Consider the following 11,795-nt stretch of genomic DNA (forward strand, 5'->3'; position numbering starts at 1 on the left):
TCTAGCCTGGGCAACAGAGGGAGACTCCATCTCAAAAAACAAAAACAAAAAAGAAAGAAAAAAGAAAAGAAAATAGGGTCTTTGTAGTTTCTATTAAGTAAACAATCTCCAGATAAGGCCATCCTGGATTTAGGGTGGGACCTAAATCCAACAACAGGTGTCCTTCTAAGAGACAGAAGAGGAAAAAATAGTAATAATAAAAAATGGCCAAGCATGGTGGCTCACACCTGTAATCCCAGCACTTTGGGAGGCCAAGGCGGGTGGATCACCTGAGGACAGGAGTTCGAGACCAGCCTGGCCAACATGGTGAAATCCCGTCTCCACTAAAAATATAAAAAATAAGCCAGGCGTGGTGTCGGGTGCCTATAATGCCAGCTACTGAGGAGGCTGAGGCAGGAGAATCATTTGAACCTGGGAGGCAGAGGTTGCAGGAAGCCGAGATCACGCCACTGCACTCCGGCCTGGGCAAAAGAGTGAAACTCCGTCACCAAAAAAAATAAAAAATAAATAAATAAATTATTTTAAAAAATAAAGAGACAGATGAGGAGACACAGACACAGAGGAGAAGGCCACATGGAGATGGAGGCAGAGACTGGAGTGATACAGCCACAAGCCCAGGGATGCCTGGAGCCCCCAGGAGCTGGGAGAGGCAGGAAGGATCCTCCCCTAGAACCTCCAGAAGGAACTGCATACAACTCTAGTAGACTGAACTGTGGCCCCACAAAGGTATATTCACATCCTCATGTCCAGAACCCGGAATGGGAACTTATTTGGAAATAAGGAACTTTGCAAATGTGATTAAGCTAGGGATCTTGAGATGAGAGCGTGCTGGAATAGGGTGGGCCCTAAATCCAATGACCAGTGTGCTTCTAAGAGACAGAAGAGGAGACACAGGCACAGAGGAGAAGGCCACGTGGAGACAGAGGCAGAGACTGGAGTGATGCGGCCACAAGCCCAGGGATGCCTGGAGCCCCCAGGAGCTGGGAGAGGCAGGAAGGACCCTCCCCTAGAGCCTCCAGAGGGAGCACAGTCCTGCCTGCACTTTGATCTCAGACTCCTGGTATCCAGGACTGGGAGAGCATAAATTTCTGTTGCTTGCGTTCCCCAGTTTACAGTCATTTGTGACAATGGAGCAGGACACTCATATAAGAGTGTTGCTGGATATCTTGGGAAAAATGGGCCCTCCAACGGGCAGTAGTTGGCAATGCACCCTTCAGGGCTCCTAAGAAAGGTCTAAACTAGATGTGTGCTTTGAGACCCAAAGCCTTCAGATGATAACTGAAGTCACAGGCACGGATGAGATCACCCTTCTAATTTATTTAACGCAATGCTTTTCTTGTAACTTTCAGCAGTCCCATATAAAGCCCTTCCTCTTTCTCTTTTATTGTAACATCCTATTTTTGTGGATGGAGACAATATCCTCTCCAACTCTTCAAAAAAGATGTCTCAAAGTGAGATTTTTTGTTTTCTCTTATGTTCCCCTTTTGGATTTTCTTGTTTTGTTTTGCTTTTGTTTTTGAGACAGGATCTTGTTCTGTTGCCCAGGCTGGAGTGCAGTGGCGCAATCTTAGCTCAGTGCAGCCTTGAACTCCCAGGCTCAAGCAATCCTCCCACCTCAGCCTCCTGAGTAGCTGGGACTAAGGTGTGTGCCACCACACTCAGCTAATTTTTATATTTTTGTAGAGGTAGGGTCTCCCTATGTTGCCCAGGCTGGTCTCAAACTTCTGGGCTCAAGCAATCTTCCCACTCGACCTCCCAAAGTTTGAGTCACAGCGCACATGACCCCCTTTTGCTTTTAATTTTCTCTTAGGTTCTCCGAATGATCTGTCATTTCTGGGACCACATGTCTTTACTTCCGTTAAGTTCTCCCACAGTTTCACTGATAGCTAGATACCAGATTCATGGTGGTTTTCCTAAGAATGACACATCAGAAAGACTGCCTCAGGTTTCTTTGGTGTGAATGATGCTGGGGGACAGCACTATTCTGGAGTGCCACCATCCCGCTGTCTTCCGTAGCTCTCTCCTACCCAGTGCCTGCCTTTTCATTTCCTTCTATTTCTTTACAAAGAAAACTCTACTGGGGAAAGCTTGCATCCTCCCGAAATTCCCGTGTTGAATCCTCATCCCCAAGGTGATGTTAGCAGGTGGGGCCTTTGGGAGGTGTTGAGGTCATGAGGGTGGAGCCTCATGAATGGGATCAATGTCCTTATTAAAGGGACCCCAGAGAGCTCCCTCACCCTTTCCACCATGTGAGGACACAGTGAGAAGGCACTGTCTATGAACCAGGAAGCCCTCACCAGACACTGAATCTGCCACGCCTTGATCTGTGACTCCCAGCCTCCAGAACTGGGAGCAATAAATGTCTGTTTAAGCCCCCCAGTCTATGATACAGACACTCCTCAACTTACAGTGATGACATTACACCCCCATAAACCCTTTGTAAGTTGAAGATATGGTAAGTCAAAAATGCATCGAATACACCTAACTTACGAACATCACAGCTTAGCCCAGCCTGCCCTAAATGTGCTTGCAACACTTACATTAGCCTACAACTGGGCAAAATCACCTAACGTGAAGCCTAGTTTACAATCAAGTATTGAATGCCTCATGTAGTTTACTGAATACTGCACTGCAAGTTAAAAACAGAATAGTTGCATGGGTATTCGAAGCACGGGTTCCACTGACTGTGTCTTTCCCACCATCGTAAAATCAAAAAATCTTCAATCGAACTATCCTAACTCAAACTATCATAACTCAAACCATCATAAATGGAATCATCATAAATTAGGGATCTTCCGTATAAGACAGACTTTTTTTTGTTTGGCTGGACGTGGTGGCTCACAACTGTAATCCCAGCTCTTCGGGAGGCCGAGGCAGGCGGATCACTTGAGGTCGAGTTTGAGACCAGCCTGGCCAACAAGGCAAAACTCTGTCCCTACTAAAAATACAAAAAATAGCCAAGCACGGTGGCATGTGCCTGTAATCCCCCCTACTTGAGAGGCTGAGGCACAAGAATCACTTGAACCCGGGAGGCGGAGGTTGTGGTGAGTCAAGATTGCATCACTGCACTCCAGCCTGGGCAATAGAGTGAGACTGTCTCAAAAACAAACAAACAGACAAACAAAAAGCTACCTACTCACCAGGCACAGTGGCTCATGCTTGTAATCCCAACACTTTGGGAGGCTGAGGCAGGAGGATCATTTGAGGCCAGAAGTCTGAGACCAGCTTGGATAATACGGCAAACCATCCCCACACCCCTGTGTCTACTAAAAATACAAAAAATTAACCAAGTATGGTGGTACGTGCCTGTAGTCTCAGCTACTTGGGAAGGCGCGGCAGGAGGACTGCTTGAGCCCAGGAGGTGAAGGCTGCAGTCAGCTATGATTACGCCACTGCACTCCAGCCTGGGTGACAAAGCAACACCCAGTTTCTAAAAACAAAATAGAAAGAAGTCACTTGCTCTATCTTCACCATCCTGCTATTAAATTGGAGACCTGCTTCCTGCATACTCTGTTACTCCTTTATCTGCTGGGTCACCAATCTGAGAACAATCCTACTTCTTACCTTCCTTATCACCAGGCAATGTTTGTGTTCATTAATCACAATGTCCTTTTTTTTTTCTTTTTTTTTAAGATGCGGTCTCACTCTGTCACCCAGGCTGGAGTGGAGTGCTGTGATTACAGCTCACTGCAGTTCCAACTTCCAGGCTCAGGCGATCATCCTGCGTCAGCCTCCTGAGTAGCTGGGACCACAGGTGCTCATCACCATGCCCGGCTACACTTTATTTTATTTATTTATTTATTTTTTGTAGAGACAGGTTCTTACTGTGTTGCCCAGGCTGGTGTCGACCTCCCAGGCTCAAGCAATCCTCCTGCCTCGGCCGCGCAAAACGCTGGGATGACAGGCATGGGCAACCGCACACAGCCATGAATCACCATGTTTTCTTTACACGGTCTGGGAACCCCAGCTGAGAGTCACACAGAACATGGTTTCTGGAACAAGGGCATCCCAAGGGAACAACTGACAAAATCGCCTTTTGGAGCACACACAGGTCTACCCAGGGGCACTGTCTGTTCTGCTCACTCAACAAGAACACCAGGCAGCCAGCTAGGGAACAGAGGATTCCTTTCCCACACAATGTGGCCATTCTTTCCTGAGCAGGTGGGTGGGCCAGCCGCTTAGTTTCATCTGAACATTTGCCAACATCCAAAGCATTAGAGTGTTTTCAGCAGCCTTAAGCATTGTCATGAAATCAGCCAGAAACCTGTGATGCGTATGGCTGTGTGCACAACTACAGATCTTCTAGTGACTATCGTATATGCCAGCATACCACAGAACCACAGATGCAGGAAGAAATGCAAAGCATCCCACTGAAAAAACTCACCCACTACATAGAAAGAGGCAATTTTTCTCTCTTTTTTTTTTTTTTTTAAGAGAGATGGGGTCTTGCTGTGTTGCCCAGGCTGGTCTCGAACTCCTGGGCCTAGAAAGGTGAGAGTGATCCTCCCACCTCGGCCTCCCAAAATGGTGCAATTACAGGCATGAGCCACCATGTCCACAAAAAGAAGTAGGTTTTCACTTTTTTTGTTGTTGTTGTTATTGTTGTTTTGTTTTTGTCTTTGTGGGTTTTTCTGTATATGTTTTGTTTTTTGTTTTTTTGTGTGTGTGTATTTTTTGAGACAGGGTCTCACTGCCGCTCAGGCTGGAGTGCAGTGGCATGCACAGTTGTGTGATCTCGGCTCACTGCAACCTCCGCCTCCCGGGTTGAAGCGATTTTCGTGTCTCAGCCTCCCGAGTAGCTGGGATTACAGATGCCCACCACCACACATCCGGCTAATTGTTGTAGTTTTGGTAGAGACAGAGTTTCACCATGCTGGGCAGGCTGGTCTCAAACTCCTGACTTCAAGTGATCTGCCCCACCTCGGCTTCCCAAAGTGCTGGGATTACAGATGTGAGCCACCCCACCCAGCCAAGTTTTCACTTTTAGAGAGGTGGAGAATCTATCCCAGACCACACACTCGCCCACCATCCCACAACTTCCAAAATTCTTTTTTTTTTTTTGAGATGGAGTCTCGCTCTGTCACAGATGTGCACCACCACGCCCAGCTAATTTTTATTTTATTTTTTTGAGACAGAGTGTCACTCTGTCGTCCAGGCTGGAGTACAGTGGCACCATCTCGGTTCACTGCAATCTCCGCCTCCCAGGTTCAAGCAATTCTCCTGCCTCAGCTTCCCAAGTAGCTGGGACTACAGGCGTGCGCCACCACGCCCGGCTAATTTTTTGTATTTTAGGAGAGACGGGGTTTCACCATGTTGCCCAGGCTGGTCTCAAACTCCTAAGCTCAGGCAATCCACCCACCTCAGCCTCCCAAAGTGCTGGGATTACAGGCGGGAGCCACCGTGCCCGGCATTTTTTAAAGTTTTTTTTTTTTCTTTTCTTTGAGGTGGAGTCTCACTCTGTCACCCAGGCTGGAGTGCAGTGGCACAATCTCAGCTCACTGCAACCACCGCCTTCCAGGTTCAAGTGATTCTCTCACGTCAGCCTCCCAAGTAGCTGGGATTACAAGCGCCCGCCACCACGCCCAGCTAATTTTTTGTATTTTTACTAGAGACGGGGTTTCACCATTATAGCCAGGATGGTCTCAAACTCCTGACTTCAGGTGATCCACCCACCTTGGCCTCCCAAAGTGCTGGGATTACAGGCGTGAGCCACCGCGCCTGGCCAGGTTTTCACTCTTAAAGAGGTAGAGAATCTCCATCCCAGGTCACACACTTGCCCACCATCCCACAACTTCCAAAGTTCTAAATGAGCATCAGAAACACTACAGCCAAATAGCACAATTTCAATTGAGAATTCTTTCAGTGCAATCTTCCTGTTTATTTTTACTTTTCCCTTTGAAGGAAGACAAGCTCCCGGAACTCACACAGCTGTCCTGAAATGCATCACATTTAAGGACATGCCTCTGTAGCAGGTGGCGGCTGACTTGTTTTCTGCACTTATTTCTGGGGCTTTTTGGGTGAAGAGGCAACTGGGAGTGTTGATTACACAGAGGAGGAAGCTGGAGCTAAAACAGCACCAGCTGAGTAAGAGAAACTTAAAAAAACGCAGAGCTCAATCACAGCCTGATAGTCACAAGCTGTGAACACATCAGACTACAAAACACCAAAATTAGGCGGTGACCTTTGAAGGTCAAAAGGGATGGAGCTTCCTAACAGTTTTCCTCGGTTACAATTCTACTTCTAGGACCCTCTGGCTTGTGACAGCCAAAGCACCAGCTCAGAATCTGTATCAAAATACAATGTTTCAGGAAATTCCAGAAACCTAAAACGAGTGGAAAAAAACGAAAGAAAAACCAGAGCAAAACGCAATGTAACTGAAAACAGGAAGTTAACGGAGAAACATAAAGGAAACCCTAAGCTGTTTCTTTGCAAAGACTGATGAAATTGATAAACCAGAATCTATTCTCAAAATAAAATACTAACCTGTTTAAGGATAAACTAAACAAAAGCCTTAATACATAAAATCACGTCCAACAACAACTATTTGTATTCAACTATCCAGGGAATATTTTGAGTCGTTACTGATTTTTTTCTATATTTTTTTCTTTTACTTTTTTCTTCTCTTTTTTTTTCCTTCTTCTTTCTCTTTTTTCTTTCATCGTCTCACTCTGTCACCCAGGCTGGAGTACAATGGTGCAATCATAGCTCACTTCAACCTCGACCTCTTGGGCTCAAGTGATCCTCCCACCTCGGCCTCCCAAGTTCCTGGGACTACAGGCACCTGCCACCACGCCCAGCTAATTGTTTTTTTGGTTTTTTTGTGTGTGTGTGGAGACGGGTTTTCACCATGTTGCTGAGGCTAGAGACTAGTCTCAAACCCCTGGCCTCAAGCGCCCCGCCCACCTCGACCTCCCAAAGTGCTGGGGGATTACAGGTGTTGAGCCACCATGCCCAGCCCGAAAATCAATGAAGTTGACAAGACAGAATCTGTTTTCAAAAGAAAATACTAAAACTGTTTAAGGACGAACTAAAGAAAAGCTTTAATAAACAAAATCATGTCTAACAACTATTTCTATTCCAGTGTCCAGGGAATATTTTGAGTCATTATGGACTTTTTTCTACATAAATTATTTTTCTTTTTTCTTCTGTTTTCTTTATCTTTTATTTCCTTTTCTTTTTTTCTTTTCTTTTCTTTCAGAATGTTGCTCTGTCACTAAGGCTGGAGTGCAGTGGCGCCATCATAGCTCACTGCAGCCTCCAACTCCTGGGCTCAAATGATCCTCCTGCCTCAGCCTCCTGAACAGCTGGGATTATAGGTATGCGCCACCACACACGGCTAATATTTTTTATTTTTTGTAAAGACAAGGTCTCACTATGTTGTCCAGGCTAGTCTAGAACTGCTAGCCTCAAATGATTCTCCCTCCTTGACCTCCCAAAGCACTGGGATTATAGGCGTGAGCCACTGTGTGTCACCTATTTTTTCTTAAGGTGTCATTGTAACCAAAATCAACAGCCCACGAAGAAGAAATTCTAGACAAGTTGCTTTCTCAACACCTTTTGATTTTTGGAATCTCATCCAAGCTGGATTTTGCAATCTTTGAAGAATAATTCCCTATGACATTGTCTCCAACCATAAGCTAGCTCTGTCAGCGGCATCTGACCCAGAGCAACTCCATCTTGAAGAGGAGCTGGGTAAAATGAAGCTGAAGCCTGCTTGGCTGCATGCCCAGATGGTTAAGGCATTCTAAGTCAGGGGATGAGATAGGAGGTCAGCACAAGATGCCGGTCATAAAGAGCCTGCTGATAGAACAGGTTGCAGTAAAGAAGCTGGCCAAATCCCACCCAAACCAAGATGGTGACAAGAGTGACCTCTGGTTGTCCTCACTGCTACACTCCCATCCACGCCATGACAGTTTACAAATGCCATGGCAAAGTCAGGAAGTTACCCTATATGGTCTAAAAAGGGGAGGCATGAATAATTCACCTTTCATTTACCATATATCAAGAAATAGCCATAAAAATGGGCAACCAGCAGCCCTCGAGGCCGCTCTATGGAGGAGCCATTCTTTTATTCCTCTACTTTCTCAATAAACTTGCTTTCACTTTACTCTATGGATTTGCCTTGAATTTTTTCTTGCACAAGATCCAAGAACCCTCTCTTGGCGTCTGGATATGGACCCCTTTCTGTTAACAGCTCTGCTCCCTCCACTCTTGTCCTCTCATTGCCAAGACTCCAACATAAGCATGCATACCCAAATAAATGCAGGCAGGCTTCACAGGGTCCCCCTCTGCCTGCCCATCCAAAGAGATCCCAGGTGCCCTAAGCATTACAAAGCACTTCTTTCTTCTGTGCCAAGGTTTCTCTGGCCACACCTGTGTGCAACCCTTTTGTTCTGCAAAATGACTCCCAAGGGAATGATTCACCAAGGTGAAAACATCCACCAAATTAGTTGTCAACGATTTTAAAAGAACCCTCCACAGGCTGCCCTCCAAATCTCTTTGATGGGGTGCCTCCCCAGTATAACATCCAAAATAACTACCTCAGAGAATAATGTAATGCCCACACACAAGGCATGCTAAGTAAACGGTAGCGTGGGTTGCAAGGATCTGTGTGGACTTGTGCAATTTAACAGGAACTGCGTGAGACAACTTCCTTTTTCTGTGTCCTGGTGAAAAATTCCAATGGATTTTTAAACAGGTACGAGGGCATGCAGGCCAGCAAGGAAGACATTGTATAGAAGGAAGGTCTATTTTTCTTTCTTTTTTTTTTTTTAAATTGAGGCAGGGTCTCACTCTGTCACACAAGCTAGAGTGCAGTAGCACAATCGCAGCTCACTGAAGCCTCTACCTCCCAAGCTCAAGCAATCCTCCCATCTCAGCCCCCCGAATAGCTGGGACCACAGGCATGCGTCCCCATGCGTGGCTGATTCTTTTTTCCCCTTTGTAGAGGTGGGGTCTTCTTATGTTGCCCAGGCTGGTCTCAAACGTCTGGACTCAAGTGATCCTCTCACCCTGGCCTTCCAAAGTGCTGGGATTACAAGTGTGAGCCACCGTGCCCAGCCCTATTTTTGAAACACATTAAAGAATGACCAGGGTCTAACCTTGACAGTTCTGGATTAAGCAGGATGGAAAGGCCCAAACTAGTCATATGGACAGTTTTATGTCCTCCTCTCTTCTCTTCTCTCCATCTCATGAGAGAATGAGCTGGGCATGGTGGTGTGTCCCTGTAGTCCCAACTACTTGGGAGACTGAGGCAGGAGGATCACTTGAGCCCTGTAGTTTGAGGCTGCAGCCGAGCTATTGATTGCACCCCACTGCACTCCAGCCTGGGTGACAGAGCAACGCCTTGTCTCTAAATAACAAAAAACAAACAAAATCATGATAATCCCTTGACCTGGCCACTGTATCATCTGACAGAAGACATGAAAGGCTGGAAGAACTGCCCAGAGGCGTCCCACAGGAAATTCCTCCGTAGGAGACTCACCATACTGGCAACAGCCTCCCACACTGACAACCTCTGTGTGGTCTCCTTAGACCACGGGAAGGCGGAAGCCATCAGCGCTGGAGGGGGAAGGAATTTCCATCCTCGAACCTGTGCCTCCCCTGCAAGTCATTTACATCTTCGCTAAAGGTGTTCAGACAGGGTAGGGTGAGTCTCCTGGATGCCTATTCTGCCATCATGGGAGAATTGCTGGGCGGCTTCAAATGCATCTAATGTGTTTTTGGGTTTTGTTTTGTTTTTTTTGAGATGGAGTCTCACTCTATCACCCAGGCTGGAGTGCAGTGGCACAGACTCGGCTCACTGCAACCTCCATCTCCTGGGTTCAAGTGATTCTCCTGCTTCAGCCTCCTGAGTAGCTGGGATGACAGGCACCCACTACCATGCCCAGCTAATTTTTGTATTTTGGGTAGAAACGGGATTTGTCATATTGGCCACGCTGGTTTCAAACTCCTGATCTCAAGTGATCTGCCCACCTCGGCCTCCCAAAGTGCTGGGATTACAGGTGTAAGCCTCCACACCCGGCCTCTAATGGCTATTTATCATGTTTTCTCCTACTCAGATCAAATGCAAATGCCAACTGGACTTTCACTTAAGATCCTAATGGGGAAGCAAAATGTCCATCATCCTGTCTCACCCAATACAGCACAGAATCAGAGACGCCGGGAAAACATGCCCGCCCGAGAAATGCAGCGTGAAAACGCTCCAGAAAGGAGGAGCTTCTTAAAAGTATTGGTTGCACTGGTTTCATTCTTCTTGCACAAGGGAACCTTGGAAAACAAAGGGCCTGCCAAGTTTACCCGCACACACGTGGGTATTACCAAATTCATCCACATGCCCAGGTTTCTGTGCAAACAATCTGCCCTCTAGCACCTGTGTTTCTGTCTTGCTCCTCCAGTAGGATACGAGATTTGCTTCTGGGATTCTAAAGTAAATAGGTCAGGCAGGGCGCGGTGGCTCACGCCTGTAATCCCAGCACTTTGGGAGGCTAAACTGGGAGGATTACTTGAGGCCAAGAGTTCAAGACCAGCCTGGGCAACATGACGAGACTCTATCTCTACAAAAAAAAAAAAAAATCAAAACAATAGCCTGGCGTGGTGATGCACACCTGTAGTCCCAGCTCCTCAGGAGGCTGAGGTGAGAGGATCCCTTGAGCCTGGGACGTCGATGCTGTAGTGACACCATGTCACCGCACTCCAGCCTGGGTGTCCGAGTGAGACCCTGTCCAAAAAAAAAGGAGTGAGATAATGCCGTATTTGTCTCTCTGCGCCTGGCTTATTTCTCAGAGCATAATGACCTCCAGTTGCATCCACATTGTTGCAAATGACAGGACTTTATTCTTTGTACAGGCTGAATAGTACTCCATTGTGTAGAGACCACATTTTCTTCACCCAGTCATCTGCTGATGGGCAAGTGGGTTGTTGCCCTATCTTGGCTGTTGTGTGACTTGTGCTGCAGTGAACCTGGGAGTGCAGGTATCTCTTCACTGTATGTGGTTTTAAGCTACTATATTTGCGGTCCTTCATTCCAGCAGCCACGCAAGACTAAGACAGTATGAAAGAGCATAAAAGAGGTAATGATAGACCAGCGCATCGCAGCTGCCTTTCCATGGACCCTGCTGCGTGGGGTGAATAGAGCCCCATCTAAATCCATTTCAGCTGCCATCACAAAACACGGCAGACTGGGGCCTAGAAACAACAGACATTTATTGCTGTCAGTCGTGGAGGCTACAAGTCCCAAGATGAAGGTATGGGAGATTCAGAGTTTGGTGGGGACCGGCTTTCTAATTAATAGACGTTGCCATCTCACTGTGTCCTCATATAGTGGAAGGGGTGAGGGAGCTCTCTGGGGTCCCTTTTATAAGGACACTGATCCCATTCATGAGACCCCACCCTGGTGACCCCATCACCTCCTAAAAGCCCCGCCTCGTAACACCATCACCTTGGGGATTAGGGTTTTGACATAAGAATCTTGGGGTGGGGGACACAAATATGATGATGGTGGCCCCAGACCTGGTTTTGGGACTGGACCCACCACAGTAGAGGACCAGGGGGAGGCCACCTGGAGAAACAGGCAGAGGGAACCCGTCACACAGACAGAAACATCGGTTCCACCTTCTCACCCTGGGCTTACCAGGAAGCTTCTAACCACAGACTTTTCTAACGGGGAAAACGAGGTCACAATTCTAAGTAAAGCACTTTCAGCTTTTTGGAAGGGATGCCTTGGGCCTTCCTCTGTATTTCCCCCAAGGTTTTTCTTTGTTCTTTTTTTTTTTTTTTTTTGAGACGGAGTCTCG

General features: G+C 47.0%; 1 protein-coding gene across 1 annotated transcript in view; it reads left to right on the forward strand.

The window, feature by feature from the left end:
- The window catches only part of LOC116812242 (arylsulfatase L-like), an 18,714-nt gene extending 17,516 nt beyond the window's left edge, over window positions 1-1,198 (forward strand). Inside the window, exon 8 of the mRNA XM_058441818.1 lies at window positions 1,109-1,198. Coding sequence (XP_058297801.1) covers window positions 1,109-1,198 — 90 coding nt within the window. The remainder of the gene's footprint in view (window positions 1-1,108) is intronic.
- The last annotated feature ends 10,597 nt before the right edge of the window (window positions 1,199-11,795 follow it).

This window comes from Hylobates moloch, unplaced genomic scaffold (assembly GCF_009828535.3).
Source record: "Hylobates moloch isolate HMO894 unplaced genomic scaffold, HMol_V3 SCAFFOLD_7, whole genome shotgun sequence".
Lineage (NCBI taxonomy): Eukaryota > Metazoa > Chordata > Mammalia > Primates > Hylobatidae > Hylobates > Hylobates moloch.